This window comes from Chlorocebus sabaeus, chromosome 15 (assembly GCF_047675955.1).
Source record: "Chlorocebus sabaeus isolate Y175 chromosome 15, mChlSab1.0.hap1, whole genome shotgun sequence".
Taxonomy (NCBI): domain Eukaryota; kingdom Metazoa; phylum Chordata; class Mammalia; order Primates; family Cercopithecidae; genus Chlorocebus; species Chlorocebus sabaeus.
The window spans coordinates 3,970,882-3,989,270 of NC_132918.1; the positions used below are offsets into that span (position 1 = coordinate 3,970,882).

Genomic DNA, 18,389 nt, shown 5'->3' on the forward strand with positions numbered 1-18,389 from the left:
CAACCTGACCAATATGGTGAAACCCCGTCTCTACTTAAAATACAAAAATCAGCCAGGAATGGTGGTGGGTGCCTGTAGTCCCAGCCACTTGGGAGGCTTAGGCAGGAGAATTGCTTGAATCCGGGAGGTGGAGGTTGCAGTGAGCCGAGATCATGCCACTGCACTCCAGCCTGGAAGACAAAGCCAGACTCTGTCTCAAAAAAAAAAAAAATAAAATAAAATAACAACTCCAGTTTCTTTGTACAAACTTAAATAAGAAGGCATATGTAATACTATTTAGCTCCTTACAAACACGTTTTAAATGTTCAATTTATTAACCTTTAATTTCTTGGCCTTTATATCACAGCTAATAAAGATACAAGTATTTCTGGAAAAATGTAATTGTATACATTAACTCTCAAACAGATAATTGTCTAAAATGTAATGATGAAGTATAAAGATCAGTATTCCTAATGGAGTCTCATCCCCACTGACCTCTCCTGAAGGGGCCACATTCCGTGTTCCATTACAAGCAGAAGTTACCATGGGCTTTGTGGTCAGCTGGAATGGGAATCCAAATAAGCTGGCAGCATTGTAGAGACTGTTTTTCACTTGGTGAATAAAGCAATCTAGAAAGTGTCAACAAACTGTAAATACAGAGTAATAAACTTCCAGCAAAAAAATAAAACAATATTTTAGAAAGAGCCTCTCTCAATTTTCATTAAAAGTTCTATTGGCTGGGTGTGGTGCTCACACCTGTAATCCCAACACTTTGGGAGGCTAAGGTGGGAGGATTGCTTGAGCCCAGGAGCTCGAAACCAGCTTGGGCCACCATAGAGAAACCCCATCTGTACAAAAAATTAGCAGGAAAATGGTATTGCACACCTGTAGTTCCAGCTACCTGGGAGGCTGAGGTGGGAGGATCACCTGAGCCCAGGAGGTTGAGGCTGCAGTAAGCTGTGATTGTGCCACTGCACTCCAGCCTGGGCAACAGAGTGAGACTCTGTCTCCAAAAACAAAAATTAAAAAAAGTCCTATTTTCAACCATTGAAATAAAAAGGTATTTATAAAAATAATCGTTTTCTAGGTCAGGTGTGGTGGCCCACGCCTGTAATCCCAGCACTTTGGGAGGCCGAGGTGGGCAGATCACCTGAGGTCGGGAGTTCAAGACCAGCCTGACTAACATGAAGAAACCCCATCTCTACTAAAAATACAAAGAATTAGCTGGGCATGCTGACACATCCCTATAATCCCACCTACTCAGGAGGCTGAGGCAGGAGAATCGCTTGAACCCAGGAGTCAGAGGTTGTGGTGAGCCAAGATTGCTCCATTGCACTCCAGCCTGGGCAACAAGGGTGAAACTTTGTCTCAAAAAAAAAAAAAAAAAAAATTAGGCCAGACTCGTGGCTCACGCCTGTAATCCCAGCAGTTTAGGAGACTGAGGAAGGTGGATTACTTGAGGTCAAGAGATCGAGAACATCCTGGCTAACACGGTGAAACCCCATCTCTACTGAAAATACAAAAAATTAGCTGGGCATGGTGGTACATGACTGTAGTCCCAGCTACTCAGGAGGCTGAGGTAGGAGAATCTCTTGAACCAGGGAGGCGAAGGTTGCAGTGAGCCAAGATCGCGCCACTGCACTCCAGCCAGGGCGATAGAGTGAGACTCCATCTCAAAATAAATAAATAATCTTTTTCTAACTGAATAACTGGAACATCAGTATTGTAATTGTGTTTTTAAAATAAAACATCTGAACATAAAAACATAAAACCATCACTTTAGCAAATCCGTACTGATTCACACATATACACAAAACGTTCTGAAATGACAGCTGTTAAGCAATGAGTTCTCCAGGATATATAAAATAAATTTTTGCCGGGCACGGTGGCTCAAGCCTGTAATCCCAGCACTTTGGGAGGCCGAGACGGGCGGATCATGAGGTCAGGAGATCGAGACCATCTGGCTAACACGGTGAAACCCCGTCTCTACTAAACATACAAAAAACTAGCCGGGCGAAGTGGCGGGTGCCTGTAGTCCCAGCTACTCGGGAGGCTGAGGCAGGAGAATGGCGTGAACCCGAGAGGAGGAGCTTGCAGTGAGCTGAGATCCGGCCACTGCACTCCAGCCTGGGTGACACAGCAAGACTCCGTCTCAAAAAATAAATAAATAAATAAATAAATAAATAAATTTTTGCCGGGCATGGTGGCTCACACCTATAATCCCAACACTTTGCGAGGCTAAGGCAGATGGATCACGAGGTCAGGAGTTCAAGACCAGCTTGGCAAACATGGTGAAATCCCATCTCTAAAAAAATACAAAAATTAGCTGGACTCAGTGGTGTGTGCCTGTAGTCCCAGCTACTTGGCAGGCTGAGGCAGGAGAATCACTTGAACCTGGAAAGTGGAGGTTGCAGTGAGCTGAGATCGTGCCATTACATTCCAGCCTGGATGACAGAGTGAGACTCTGTCTCACAAAAAATAAACAAAATAAATAAATAGATAAATTTTTACCACAGAGATGAGGGCATGATTAAACAACAAGGAGCATATAGCCACCAAGTATGGTGGATTTCTGTCATAGTCTCACTAGTTTGTCCTTCCTTCCCAGGCAAGTAACAATGTACTGTAGTTACCCTAAACAATTATTTACTAAGCCCCTATTAAATCTTGGCTATGTATAAAATATGCAGCTTTTTTTTTTTTTTTTTTTTTGAGACAGGGTCTTACTCTGTCACCCAGACTAGAGTGCAGTAGCATAATCACTACTCACTGCAGCCTCAACCTCCCGGGCTCAAGTGATCCTCCTACCTCAGTCTCCTGAGTAGCTGGGATCACAGGCATGCACCACCATGTCTGGCTAATTTTTTTGATTTTTTGGTAGAGGCAGGGTCTCACTATATTGCCCAGGCTGGTCTGGAACTCCTGGGCTCAAATGATCCTTCTGCCACAGCCTCCCAAAGTGCTGAGATTACAGGTGTATGCCACTGCACCTGGCCTAAAATATGTAGCTTTTAAACATCTAAGATGGAACAAGACTATTCCTCTAGTGGAGATGTGTTAGAAGATCTTAGGCCGGGCACCGTGGCTAATGCCTGTAATCCTAGCACTTTGGGAGGCAGAGGCGGGCAGATCACTTGAGGTCAGAAGTTCGAGACCAGCCTGGTCAACATGGCAATATCTCGTCTCTACTAAAAATACAAAAATTGGCTGCACACAATGGCTCACTCCTGTAATCCCAGCACTTAGGGAGGCCGAGGCAGGCAGATCACTTGAGGCCAGGAGTTCAAGACCAGCCTGACCATCATGGCAAAACCGTCTCTACTAAAAATACAAAAATTAGCTGGGAATCATGGCACACACCTATAATCCCAGCTACTCTGGAGGCTGAGGCAGAAGAATCGCTTGAACCCAGGAGGTGGAGGTTGCAGTGAGCCAAGATGGCACCATTGCACTCCAGTCTGGGCAACAGAGTGAGACTCCATCTCAAAAAATAAATAAATAAATAAATAAATAAATAAATAAATAAATAAATAAATAAATTAAATTAGCTGGGTCTGGTGGCACATGCCTGTAATTCCAGCTACTTGGGAGGCTAAAGCAGGAGAATCATTGGAACTGGGAGGTGGAGGTTGCAGTGAGCTGAGATCATGCCACTGCACTCCAGTATGGGTAACAGTGGGAGACCCTGTCTCAAAAAAAAAAAAAAAAAAAAAAAAAATCTCAGGCTCATCCCCTTGCCACCAAAAATAAAGGGAAAGGGTTGGTTTCAGTGCTTTCCTCACTTCCTCCTCTTATTACACTACCTCTTTCTCACTTTCTGTATATCTGATGTAAGCTTTCTACAATTTCCTATTTCCTAATTAAGGGTATTTGAAAACACTAGTTTGAGAAAAACAGAACATCACGTTAGCCAATCTGCTTTAGAGAAAGATAGACTGCGATGGTAGCTTTTAAGCAGTGCTCCAGAACATGTAAAATACTTTCCAGAAACACAGGGGAATAACAAACAAAAAGGAAAAAGTAATGGCCAGGTAAAGCACAATCCAATTTGAGTAATTTGCTAATAGTTATAAGTACCAAACGATGCAAACGAGTTGTTTTTCATTTTAGGAATCACAGAGAATTCCAGGTTATCCCCCTCTAATACTGCTGAGAGATATTGCACACTCTGCTGTGCTTTATAAGGAGGAGAAAAAGAGCTTTAGCGATTGATGCTTAACCACAGTCTGTCATCCAGACCCTAGAGGACACGAGTACTCTTGGTAACACAGCAAATTGTGGCTACTAAACAATATCATAATATTTGTTTTCCTACGAGTGTTATCAAAATCTGGATATATCCCTGAGATTATGTCAAAAGATCTCACTGATTTTTTTAAAAAACAGAAGGCCTGCCTCATCTGTAAAATGGGGAAAAGATCACCTTACTTTCCTGAGACTGAACTACATAGATCTCTTAAAATCCCTTTCACCTTTAAGGTCATGAGCCTGAGCCAGGTACGGTGGCTCATTTAATCCTAGCACTTTGGGAGGCCAAAGTGGGTGGATCACTTGAGGTCAGGAGTTTGAGACCAGCCTGGCCAACATAGTGAAACCCTGTCTCTACTAAAATACAAAAATTAGCTGCACTTTGGGAGGCCATGGTAGGTGGCTCACTTGAGGTCAGGAGTTCGAGACCAGTCTGGCCAATATGGTGAAACCCCATCTCTACTAAAATATAAAAATTAGCTGGGCGTGGTGGTACACACCTGTAATCCCAGCTACTCAGGAGGCTGAGGCAGGAGAATTGCTTGAACCTGGGAGGTGGAGGTTGCAGTGAACCGAGATTGTGCCACTGCACTCCAGCCTGGGTGACACAGCGAGACTCCATCTCAAAAAAAAAAAAAAAAAAAAAAAAAAAAAAAAGATCATGAGCCTGAAATTCTGAGGTCTTCTTTTACCCTTGCTTTGCTTTTTTTTCCTCTCAAAAGCAACCAGTGGAGTTGTACTGTCCAACACAATAGCTAGTAGCCAGAAATGGTTACCTAACTTAAAATTTTATTAGAATCAAATAAAATTTAAAATTCAATTCCTCAATTGAACTAGCCACATTTCGAGTGCCCAAAAGTCATCACTGCAGAAGTTCTCTTGGACAGCACTCTACAGACCTTTACAAACTCTGCTACCCACTGCCTACCCTTTGGCTTAGATTTCCTTCTACAATTTGCCATTCAGAAAATCATACTACACAAGTTTGCATTTTCGACATTAGTTTACTTTTTAATTAAAAAAGAAAAAGTAAATCATACTACATATTTAATGGGAATGATGCAATAAGTGATCCTTAACACAGAAGTCCATAAAACAGAGGATTATCCTAAATAATTCAATCAGAAACCTTCTGTAACACCAAGTTTGTGTTCTTGGTTTTTTTTTTTTTTTAACCACATCCAAGTACAAGCTATTTATATTTTTCTTTAAAACTGACTTCCTTTTTTGGCTTTAAAAAAAAAAAATTTTTAATTACTACTGCATATGTAAAGCCAACATCACCTGCCTTATAAAGAAATGAAAACACAGCCTGGTGCGGTGGTTCACACCTGTAATACCAGCACTTTGGGAGGCCGAGGTGGGCGGATCACTTGAGGTCAAGAGTTCAAGACCAGTGTGGCCAACATGGTGAAACCCTGTCTCCATTAAAAATACAAAAATTAGCCGGGCATAGTGGCAGGTGCCTGTAATCCCAGCTACTGGAGAGGCTGAGGCAGGAGAAGCGCTTGAACCTGGGAGGCGGAGGTTGCAATGAGCCAAGATCGTGCCATTGCACTCCAGCCTGGGCAATGAGAGCGAAACTCCGTCTCAAAAAAAAAAAAAGAAAAAAGAAATGAAAACACAATAATACTAAGTTCTAGCTGGGCCTGTTAAAAAAATGAGAGATTAGCGTATATTAGGCAAGTATTGAAGATATACTAGCATTAAATCAAGATTTTCTGTTTGAAATAAACAGGACGTGAGCACCTCAAATAAATAACTGAAAAGGATACACCCTTCTTTTTTTTTTTTTTGGATACACCTTTCTTAATATATAATCACAATTCAAATGTTACACAATGCTGTGAATGTGGAATCCCCTAAAATCATTTCCTAAATTGGTATCTATCCTGTGCTTTGGGAAATGCTGTTCTAATGAATTTAGTATAAATTCCTGTCATTCGAAAATGCTTGGCCGGGTATGGTGGTTCGCACCTGTAATCCCAGCATTTTGGAAAGCCAAGGTGAGAGGATCACTTAAGCCCAGGAGTTCGAGATCAGCCTGAGCAATACAGCAAGATGCTGTCTTCATTAAAAAACAAAACAAAACAAAACGATAATTTGATCTACCTGTCTTCAGCCATTTTTTTTCCTGAGCTCTATTCGCTATTTCTTGAATTTGCACAACTTTCCCATACTGTTCCCTCTGCCTGGAATATTTTTCCTTCCTATTGCTCTCCTTTGATATCCTATCCACCCTTCAAAACCTGGGCTAACATACTAACTCATACTAACTCCAGCAAACATTTACTGAGACTCCATGAGATGAAAATTGGATAGGATTTTGTTACTACCTTTTTTTTAAAATTTTTTATCATATTTTCATTGACATTAGCATTGTTATGTGCTTGTCTTATACCCCTACCATATAATCATGTAAGGTCCTTAAAAATGGAAACCCAGGCCGGGTGCAGTAGCTTATGCCTGTAATGCTAGCACTTTGGGAGGCCAAGGCAGGTGGATTACTTGAGGTCAGGAGCTTGAGACCAGCCTGGCCAACATGGCGAAACCCTGTCTCTACTAAAAATACAAAAATTAGCTGGGCGTGGTGGTGGGCACCTGTAGTCTCAGCTACTTGGGAGGCTGAGGCAGGGGAATCACTTGAACCCAGGAGGTGGAGGTTGCAGTGGGCCAAGATTGTGCCATTGCACTCCAGCCTTAGCAACAGAGCAAGACTCGATCTAAAAAAAAAAATGGAGCCCCTGTCTTACTAATTTTTGTATTTTCTGTAAAACCTAACACATTGGTTAGCATTGAGACATGTTCAATAAGTACTTGCTGAATTTAAACAAAATATTAACACAAATATGTCCACACTCAGTTACCACATCTGGAGGTAGACCCAAATTTATCAACATTTTTGAGAAGAATATATTATTATAGTATTTTATTATGCCTTTTTTCCTTTAATCTACTTTTATTTTCTTTATCCATTCACATATACTGAAGTATAAGACTTGGCTGGGCACAGTGGCTTATATCCATAATCCTAGCTCTTTGGAAGGCCAGGAGTTCCAAGATCAGTCTGGGCAACATACAGAGACCCAGTATCTACATATAAAATAATCTGCCAGGTGTAGTGGTACCTGCCTGTAGTCCCAGCTACTCAGGAAACTGAGGCAGGAGGACTGCATGAGCCCAGGAGTTTGAGGCTGCAGTGAGCTACGATCATGCCACTGCACTGCACTGAAGCCTGGGCAACAGAGTGACACCCTTGCCTCTTACAAAATTAACAAAAAAACAAAAACTGTTGATGACAAGATCAAGACAGAGCAAGATCCTGTCTCCAAAAAAAAAAAAAAAGGAAAGAAAAAGAAAAGAAAAGAAAAGAAAAATATTACCGCTTCCTAAAGATAGGAATATTCTTTCAAAATGCTACTGCTGCCTATTTTCAGCCTGGGCAACATGGCAAGACCCTGTTTCTACAAAAATATACAAAAATTAGCTAGGTGTGATAATGCGCCTGTAGGCCCAACTAACTACTTGGGATGCTGAGGTGGGAGGATCACCTGGGCCCAGGGAGGTGGAGACTGCAGTGAGCCATGATCATGCCACTGCATCCCAGCCTGGGTGACAGAATGAGATCCTGTCTCGAAAAAAAAAAAAAAAAAAAGTAAGATGGGTTCCCTCAGCCATCTGAACTAGAGTCACCTCAGTTTGAAATATTGACAACATTTCCTCCTTAAAAATAAGAAGTATCTTCTCTTTATAGGATTTAGAATTTTAAAATGCACAGTCTGCACCTAGGCTTATTTACCTGCAAGGATTAGACAAGTCCTTGGTAACAGTAGTTACCTCTAGAAAAGATAAGGAAGGGACAGGAAAGAGACTTTCTTTCTTTGGTTTTTTTTTTTTTTTTTTTGAGACGGAGTCTCGCTCTGTCACCCAGGCTGGAGCGCAGTAGCAGAATCTTGGCTCACTGCAACCTTCGCCTCCCAGGTTCAAGTGATTCTCATGCCTCAGCCTCCCAAGTAGCTGTGGCTATAGGCATGCGCCACCTGGCTAATTTTTTAATTTTTAGTAGAGATGGGGTTTCACCATGTTGGCCAGGTTGATCCCAAGTGATCCTCCCACCTCAGCCTCCAAAGTGCTGGGATTAAAGGTTTGAGCCACCGCGTCCGGCCAGGAAAGAGACTTTTCTTTTTCTTGACACAGTCTTGCTCCGTCGCCCCAGGCTGGAGTGCAGTGGCATGATCTCGGCTCACAGCAACCTCCACCTCCCAGGTTCAAGTGATTCTCCTGCCTCAGTCTCCTGAGTAGCTGGGATTACAAGTGCCTGCCACCACACCCAACTAATTTTTGTATTTTTAGTAGAGACGGGGTTTTGCCACGTTGGCCAGGCTGGTCTCAAACTCCTGATTCAGGTGATCCGCCTGCCTTGGCCTCCCAAAGTGCTAGGATTACAGGTGTGAGCCACTGCGCCCGGCCAAGACTTACTTTTTACCACATACTTTTTACCTTTTGAACTTTGTTCTATGCATATATTTTTCCTATTTAAAAATTTTTTAAATTTATATTCAGTACCTAATCTTGGTCTTTTGGCTGGTATTTCATCAGTGTCCACTGTAGAAAACAGAGTGCTGAAAGAGACAAAGAAAAAATATATATATTTATACACACATTCATTTATGTAAACTTACTATTCATATAACACATCCCCCTTCTGTCACTTTGTCATAAAATGAGATCCAACTGATGTTTTAAAAGACAATGCTGGTGGGACGCAATGGCTCGTGCCTGTAATCCCAGCACTTTGGGAGGCCAAAGTGGAGGATTGCTTGAGCCTTGGAGTTTGACATCAGCCTGGGCAACAAAGTAAGACCTCATCTCTATGAAAAAATAAATAAATAAATAATCAGCCAGCATTGGTGGTACGTGACTGTGGTCCCAGCTACACGGGAGGCTAAGACAGGAGGATCACTTAAGCCCTGGAAGTTGAGGCTGCAGTGAGCCCAGGTCATGCCACTGCACTCCAGCCTAATCAAGAGTGAGACCTTGTCTCAAAAAGAAATAAAAATAAAAATAAAAGCAAAACAAAAGAGAGAATGCTATTCTATAGTAGGTTTTTCACATTTGAAGACTTACTGCTACAGTTTCAACTATTTGAGAGAGACCCAAACTTCTTACCAAATAATAATTTGCATCTGCTTAAAGTACAAACTTAAAACTGGCCAAAGTCATTTAGCTAGTAAATGAACCCAGGTAAGAGTTTAGGGCTAGTATTTTCTCTTTCACTCCAGAAATGATTTAAAAGCAACAAACAGGCCGGGCGCGGTGGCTCAAGCCTGTAGTCCCAGCACTTTGGGAGGCCAAGGCAGGTGGATCACGAGGTCAGGAAATCGAGACCATCCTGGCTAACATGGTGAAACCACGTCTCTACTAAAAATACAAAAAAAAAACACTAGCCGGGCGTGGTGGCGGGCGCCTGTAGTCCCAGCTACTCGGAGGCTGAGGCGGGAAATGGCGTGAACCCGGGAGGCGGAGCTTGCAGTGAGCCGAGATCGCGCCACTGCACTGCAGCCTGGGCGAGACAGCGAGACTCTTGTCTCAAAAAAAAAAAAAAAAAAAAAACCCCAACAAACAATTTCCTTTTGAAAATGATCCCCAAAGAAAGTCATCTTTTACTTTAAGTGACAGTATTAATATGAACGGCCTTAAAAGACAATTCTTTTTTATTGTTTTTTCTTTTGTGTGTAAGGGAGTTTAAAAAAAAACTGTTCTACAAGTTAAAAAAGACAAATCTTAATCAAGGGTTATATTTAACTTCATTTTTATCACGCAAACTATATTATGGTGGTAATAAAGAACTTTGGAATTGTGGAGTTTCAGGACCCAGATGTCAAGAATGGTAAAGGGTCATATTATATTACTTATCATCTCTCTGAACCCTTCTGATCAATTATATTCACACATGCCAAAAAAAAAGAATAGAATAGAATGAGATCCCAGGATTTTATTCAGCTCAGCTTTATACATTCCAACAAGCCCTGCTGGGCTTCATTTTGACAGAAAAATGGTTTACACCGAGAAGCGTTGTTTTGGATTAAGAATGTGAACATCTGAAGTATAGTAAAAATCAAGGTTTTGATCACCAAACCATGTTCCACTGACTAGCAGGGATTCACATCAAAGAGAGGACAAGGGAGAGGAAATTAGCTTTCCCTTATTCGATAAATAGGGACCAAGTGCTTATCATGCACCAGACTCTGCAAAAGGCCCCAGGGTAGAATAGACAAACACTACCCTTATATACATTAAGCATCAGTTTAGGCACTTCACACCACGTTATCAAATGATCCTCACATCAACCCTACATAAAGATAGGAGAGAAAAATAAGGCAAAACCATGAATCCCTGGAACACACGATGCAATTTGGTCAACAACCAATCTCATCAATAACCTGCATTCTCAGTCTAATGTATTAGACATTTTGTTCTCTCAAGCTCCCACAAATGAACACTTCTTCCACTTTTCTTGATATTGAAGCTTAGTTAAAAAAATGAAATTAACAGCCAGGAGCCGTAGCTCACGCCTGTCATCCCAGCCTTTGGGAGGTCGAGGCGGGTGGATCACGAGGTCAGGAGATCCAGACCATCCTGGCTAACACGGTAAAACCCCGTCTCTACTAAAAATACAAAAAATTAGCCGGGCGTGGCCGGGCGCGGTGGCTCACGCCTGTAATCCCAGCACTTTGGGAGGCCGAGGTGGGTGGATCACGAGGTCAGGAGTTCAAGACCAGCCTGGCCAAGATGGTGAAAACCCATCTCTACTAAAAAGTACAAAAAAAGTGGCTGGGTGCAGTGGCAGGAGCCTGTAATCCCAGCTACTAGGGAGGCTGAGGCAGGAGAATCGGCTGAACCCAGTGGACAGAGGTTGCAGTGAGCCGAGATCGTGCCACTGCACTTCAGCTTGGGCAACAAAATGAGATTCCGTCTCAAAAAAAAAAAAAAAAAGTTAGCTGGGTGTGGTGTTGGGCGCCTGTAGTCCCAGCTACTCGTAGGGAGGCTGAGGCAGGAGAATGGCGCGACCTCGGGAGGCGGAGCTTGCAGTGAGTCGAGATTGCACCACTGCACTCTAGCCTGGGGGACAGAGCGAGACTCCGTCTCGGAAAAAAAAAAAAAAAAAAAAAAAAAAAGGCCGGGCGCGGTGGCTCAAGCCTGTAATCCCAGCACTTTGGGAGGCCGAGACGGGCGGATCACGAGGTCAGGAGATCGAGGCCATCCTGGCTAACACGGTGAAACCCCGTCTCTACTAAAAATACAAAAAAACTAGCCGGGCGAGGCGGTGGGCGCCTGTAGTCCCAGCTACTCGGGAGGCTGAGACAGGAGAATGGCGGGAACCCGGGAGGCGGAGCTTGCAGTGAGCTGAGATCCGGCCACTGTACTCCAGCCTGGGCGGCAGCCCGAGACTCCGTCTCAAAAAAAAAAAAAAAAAAAAAAGAAATTAGCATTTGATCACTAAAGTTGGAGAGGGGGCACAGCATTTGTATAGTGTTTTGTTTTCTAGATTTTCAGGCAAGGAGGTCAATACAATAAAAATGGGACACTCCAAAGAGTAGATGCTAAATAAGAACAGCTTTTGGGGCCGGGTGCAGGGGCTCATGCCTGCAGTCCCAGCACTTCCAGAGGCTGGGGTGGGCGGATCACTTGGGGTCAGGAGTTCAAGGCCAGCCTGGCCAATATGGTGAAACCCCATCTCTACTAAAAACACAAAAATTAGCCAGGCATGGTGGTGCACGCCTGTAATTCCAGTTACTTGGGAGGCTGAGGCAGGGGAATCGCTTGAACCCAGGGCGGGGGCGGAGGGGGGGAGAGGGGGGAGGCGGAGCTTGCAGATCGCGCCACTGCACTCCAGCCTGGGCGACAGAGCAAGACTCCGTCTCAACCAAAAGAAAAAGAAAGAAAGAAAAGAACAGCTTTTGAGTTTCCCCCACATTTTAACCGAATTTAAAAGTACAGACTAGTGATTGTGTTAAAGGAGTGAGGCACCTAAGCCTTTTTACTCATTCACTAATTCTAAAGCACAAAACCCTTCTGGCCCCAAACACACAGACTGTTTGACAGCTGTTTTAGAACAAAACAGCTGCTGTTTCTTGCTGCAAGGACAGTACTTGCAGACAAAACGGCTTTGGGCAAGCTATGAATCTCACTTCCTTTAACTGCACTTAATGTCTGCAGATGACACTTGGGAGGGTGCTTTGTAAACAGTGAGCCACAACAAAGACAGTATTCCTTCAATGTTAGTGTTCAGCCTAAGAGCGGCAAAGCCCCATTTGTTACCAGCAACCACCTTGGCCTCTGACAAGAATGTCACAGACCCTGCCATCACCGGCCGCTCCGAAGACGACCAGCTCCTCCTTCATCAGGAGCTGCCTCCCCACAGCCCGGCGGGAGCGACTACGTCACTAGGATCCCGGCGACCTGCTTCGGGTGAGCCTGGCTGAATCAAAGCTATCACGGCCGAGGAGCCTGCTGTGGGGGAGGGGGTAAGGCCAGGCCGGCGCTCAGCCCCCTCTGGTCTCACCTGTCTGAGCGCCGCCTCTTCAGGAGGGCCCGGGCAGGGGGCACCGACCGGTCGCAGAAACGGAAAATGGTGCCGAGAATCCTAACCAGCCATCTGTACATACCAGGCCCGAGCAGCAGCGGCGGCCGACACACCCCGAGACGCAAACCCCAGAGCTGTCGCCGCCGCTGCCGCCTTCGCCGTCTCAGCCACCACCGCCAGAGTTCGGTCGCTGATTTGTGACGCGGTTGAAGGGCCCACAGATACAGCGTCCCCAGGGCTACCAGAAGCCCCCGCCCGCCACCACTCCTGACGTCACCTCCTCCCGCCCGACCGGAAAGCTCCATTCTCAATCTGCGCACGCGCAACCTGCACCGCTCCCTATTTCCGAGCCCAGCAACAAGAGTAATTGTGGGACGGTCCCGGCCCAATCGGGGACGAGATCGAAAGGGCTGTCGGCAAGGTTTTCTCTTCGGCTGAGCCAATCCCGAGCCTGCCCGTGGGACAAGGCCCACAGGCCACACGTGAGGCTGCTCCACTCCGGAGGACCCCGTTCCAGGGTCCCAGAGGAGAATAGGTGCTCAGTGTTTGCTGAGTGCACACGTAAAGGTAGCTCAGGTTAATTAACACACAAATACCGTTTTAGGCGCCCTTTATTTTGCACTTACCTTTTGCCTCGTACTTTTCATGCATTGTAACCTTAATATGCCCAGCAACGGCATATGACAGTCTTATGCCAATTTTATAAGTCAGGAAATTGAGTCATAGAGCGATTAAGTTATTTGCCTAAGATCACAAAACTAGCTAGAGATGCAGCTGGAACTTGAACCCGGGGTCTGAGTACCAGCGCCAGTCCCTTGCCCTTGAGGTCAGTCTACTTGGAGACGTGTACATAGATAATTACACTGTAATTACAATACACTGTAAGTGGTTACTGTGATAAAGGTGTGTGCAGAGTGCAGTGGGAGCCAGAGAAAGGAAAACCACACACTGAGGGCGAGAAGGAAAGGACAGATGTCCTCAAGAAAGGCTTCACAGAAATTTAAGGATGAAACCTGCGGCCCACTAATGTCTCCTACCCTGCACTAGTAAGTAATGAGTCTCGTTACCCTCCCTCTATAATTCCAACGTCACATTTCTAGTTAATTGTCAACTATAGGCCGGGCGCGGTGGCTCCTGCCCTTAATCCCAGCACTTTGGGATGCTGAGGTGGGCAGATCGCTTGAGCCTAGGAGTTTGAGACCAGTCTGTGCAACATAATAAAACCCCGTCTTTACAAAAAATACAAAAATTGGCCGGGTGTGGTGGCATGCACCTGTAGTCCCAGCTACCTGGTAGGCTGAGGTGAGACGATCACTTGAGCCCAGGAGGTTGAGGCGGCACTGACTCGTGATCATGCCACTGCATTCCAGCCAGGGTGACAGAGTGGGACCCTGACGCACCCCATCAAAAAATTACCAACTGAAAACAAATCCCACCCTACTTAGTGATAGAAAATTCAGTCCCCTCTTCCAAACAATCCTGAGAATCCTCAAAGGTTTTCATGCCCCACAAATCCATTCCTGACTAACTTGTTTCCTACTCGTGATTCAGTTAAGGCCAGAGTTTTACACTTGCTTGAACTTCAACCCTGGCATTCCCCAATTCAGCCTCTTCCTTTCCTCAATAGACAGCATTCCAGGTTGGGTGTGGTGGGCTCATGCCTGTAATCCCAGCATTTTGGGACGCCAAGGCAGGCGGATCACTTGAGGTCAGGAGTTCAAGACCAGCCTGGCCAACATGGTGAGACCCCCCCATCTCTACTAAAAAAGAAAAATACAAAAATTAGCCAGGCATGGTGGTACACTCCTGTAATCCCAGCTACTTGTAAGGCTGAGACAGGAGAATTGCTTGAACCTGGGAGGTGGAGGTTGCAGTGAGCGGAGATCACATCACTGCACTCTAGCCTAGGCAACAGAGCAAGACTCTGTCTCAAAAAAAAAAAAAAAAAATTCCGGAATTCTGCTGCAAGCCACCACCTAGAGCTTCAGAATCACCAGCCACACACCTGCAGCTACCACCACTCTGGCCTGGGGGCTGGGGTCATATCCTAGAGGATGGAAGCAAATCTTAAGTGTGGACATAGCCCCCTCCCTTATTCCCCTAAGCATAGCAAACACCAACCAGGCTGTTGCTGAAAGTTTGGGGCATTACAAAGCTGAGAAGACTCAGAAGTGGCTATTAGATTATGCAGCATCTAGAGTCCCTGGCCTGTCTCGCAAAGGAATTTTCTTCACCTCAAGGCCATCCCTTTACTCTTAACACCTTTGGCAAGCTGTCAACAGAAGGGACTTTTCCCTCTACCTCTACCCCGACATATTTCAGGCTGGACTCCCCGTAAATATAATCAGAGTCAGGACCCCTATTAACAAAAGACAACCATTGGCATTATTGTGCAGAGCAGTTCAGTTACGTCTGTCCCTTCCACTCACTATGAGAGTTGGGCTTTGCCTTTGCCAAACCAAGAAGCCCGCTCAAGTACTGGGAGAGGATTCTCCCAAATAAAAGAGCAGTCTTCATTTAAACACAAATCATACGTCCTAAGAGAACAATTTTTTTCCAAGTTAAAAAACAAAACACATAAATCAGAAAACTACAAGCTGCTGCCGGGCACAGTGGCTCACACCTGTAATGCCAGCACTTTGGGAGGCTGAGGCAGGCGGATCACGAGGTCAAGAGATTGAGACCATCCTGGCCAACATGGTGAAAACCCGTCTCCACTAAAAATTAACTGGGCGTGGTGGCGCGTGCCTGTAATTCCAGCTACTCTGGAGGCTGAGGCAGGAGAATTGCTTGAACCCGGAGGCGGAGGTTGCGGTGAGCGGAGATCACACCACTGCACTCCAGCCTGGCAAGAGTGAGACTGTCTCAAAACAAAACAAAACAAAACAAAACAAACAAACAAACAAAAACTACAAGCTGCTTTTGAATAGCAACCTATTCCAGGTCTGGCCACTGAAATTTAATATTGTGGTAGGCTGGGTGTGGTGACTCATGCCTGTAATCCCAGCACTTCGGGAGGTCCAGGCCGAATGATCACTTGAGCCAGGGAGTTTGAGACCATCCTGGGCAACACAGGGAGACCCTGTCTTTAAAAAAAATTTATTTTTAATTAGCCAAGAGTGGTGGCATGTGCCTGTAGTCCCAGCTACTTGAGAGACTGAGGTGGGAGGTCAAGGCTGCAGTGAGCTGGGATTTCACCACTGCACTCCAGCCTAAGTGACAGAGTGAGATTTATAATCTCAAAAAAGAAAAAAAGAAAAAGAAAAAAATATATTGGGGTCACACTTGATAGCCCTGAGGTGCAACACAACAACACATTTTTTTTTTCCTTTTCCTGCCTCATACATAGCACCCTTACAAACTCAATACTGAAACACAGGCCATCTGCCAGGACGAGTGAGAAGGCTTCAGAATTACAGATCTCAGTCAGAATCCCAGGGCCCCAACAGCAAACAATAACTCAAGAAACGAACGTGGCAATCCTCAGCCTCCCACCATGCATGCTCCCTCCATATCCCCTTAGTTACCCTCTAGAAGGAAGAAAAGGAGACGCATCCTTATACTCGCTCCCACCTGGGACTTGTCTGCCGATTGGTGCCTTCGCTGTCCTGTGGTCCACAGTAGAGACATGGGTGACTGTCCAGCCACTGGCCAAGTGGGATTATCCTTAACCCCAACCCCACCACTGCCACAGCCTTGCCAGGACCCAGCAGCTCTTTATTGGAAGGCCATAGGAGAATCCCAAGGCCATATGGAGTAACAAGGACATTGAGATATCCGCCCTTGGCTTGGATAATTTTCAGCTTTGTACTGCAAGAGGGGCACAACCTCATTGCTTAAGCTTTTGTAGGTATTCCAACCAGATGCCACAGGTCTCCAAGAAGATGCTTATCCCCTTCCAGCTGAGAGCAGCTCCTTGAAGCCTTTTCAGGGCCCCACCCCCTTCTTCCTCCAAACCTACCTCCCCTCCAATCCATTCTTTAGTCTTGCAAATTTCCCCTTTTAAAACATTCAAAGAACGTTAACGAATTTCTTCTCAACTTTGTTTTTCCTGACCCCGGGACAGAAAAGAATTCTAGGCCATCTGTGGGAAGGGGTAAGGGTGCCTAAAGGAGGTCGTCTTGGCTTAGGCCTAATGTGCCTAAAATCCAACATAATTCACCACTCTGAAGATTAATTTCTTTCTAGGTACCAACTCTTCTGGTACTTAAGAAAAACGTGTCCTCCTAATACTAAGTGACAGAGTGAGATTTATAGTCTCAAAAAAAGAAAAAGAAAAAAATATATTAGGGTCACACTTGATAGCCCTCCAGTGCAACATGACAACACACGAAGACTTAGATCTGATTCAATCTGTGCAATAATAACCTGGGCCATACTATACCAAAGGTGAGTACACCCCTTTTGTGTCATAAATTTCATCATAAAACTGGCCAACATTGACTGCAAATGGCCCAGCCCACCTTGCATAGCGCCACACCTTACTTAAGCCTGCGTCCTGATCTATAAAATGGAGTTAATAAAACCTGCCTCTCAGATCTATGGATAGTTAAATGTGTTTGTGAGCCAGGCGCGGTGACTCAGGCCTGTAATCCCAGCAGTTTGGGAGGCTGAGGTGGGCAGATCACTTGAGGTCAGGAGTTCCAGACCAGCCTGAGCAACATGGTGAAGCTCCGTCTCTACTAAAAATACAAAAATTTAGCCGGGTGTGGTGGTGGGCACCTGTAATCCTGCCTACTCAGAAGGCTGAGGCATGAGAATCGCTTGTACCCGGGAGGCTGATATTGCAGTGAGCCGAGATCACACCACTATACTCCAGACTGGGCGACAGGGGAGACTGTCTCAAAAAAAAAAAAAAAAGAAAAGATGATGGGCATTGTGGCTCACACCTGTAATCCCAGCACTTTGGGACACTGAGGAGGATGGATCACGAGGTCAGTAGTTTGAGACCAGGCTGGCCAATATGGTGAAACTCCATCTCTACTAAAAAAATACAAAAATTAGCCAGGCGTGGTGACGTGCGCCTATAGTCCCAGCTACTCGGGAGGCTGAGGCAGGAGAATCACTTGAACCCGGGAGGCGGAGGTTGCAGTGAGCTGAGATTGTGCCACTGCACTCCAGCCTGGGTGTGAGAGCAAGACTCCCTCAAAAAAAAAGAAAGAAAGAAGGAAAGAAAGAAAGAAAGAAAGAAAGAAAGAAAGAAAGAAAGAAAGAAAGAAAGAAAGAAAGAAAGAAAGAAAGAAAGAAAGAAAGAAAGAAAGAAAGAAAGAAAGAAAGAAAGAAAGAAAGAAAGAAAGAAAGAAAGAAAGAAAGAAAGAAAGAAAGAAAGAAAGAAAGAAAGAAAGAAAGAAAGAAAGAAAGAAAGAAAGAAAGAAAGAAAGAAAGAAAGAAAGAAAGAAAGAAAGAAAGAAAGAAAGAAAGAAAGAAAGAAAGAGAAAAGGAAAAGTGTTTATATAGACGAAGGGCCTAGTCAGTGCCCAGCACAGCTAGCTGATGCTTAACATTTCTCTTGCCTCTCCTTCCTTCACATATCTAATAAATCTTAACTTGCCTGGTCTGTATCATTCCTCTTTCC

General features: G+C 44.8%; 1 protein-coding gene across 2 annotated transcripts in view; it reads right to left on the reverse strand.

Annotated features, from left to right (window-relative positions):
- The window catches only part of SENP2 (SUMO specific peptidase 2), a 44,979-nt gene extending 31,907 nt beyond the window's left edge, over nucleotides 1-13,072 (reverse strand). Inside the window, exons 1-3 of one of the 2 annotated variants that reach the window (XM_037988482.2) lie at nucleotides 12,794-13,072; nucleotides 8,794-8,849; nucleotides 475-608 (exon numbers count right to left, since the gene is read on the reverse strand). In XM_037988482.2, coding sequence (XP_037844410.2) covers nucleotides 475-608; nucleotides 8,794-8,849; nucleotides 12,794-12,894 — 291 coding nt within the window. In that variant the 5' untranslated portion in view covers nucleotides 12,895-13,072. The remainder of the gene's footprint in view (nucleotides 1-474; nucleotides 609-8,793; nucleotides 8,850-12,793) is intronic. The other variant, XM_073023378.1, reaches the window with a different exon arrangement.
- Between the last annotated feature and the right edge of the window lie 5,317 nt (nucleotides 13,073-18,389).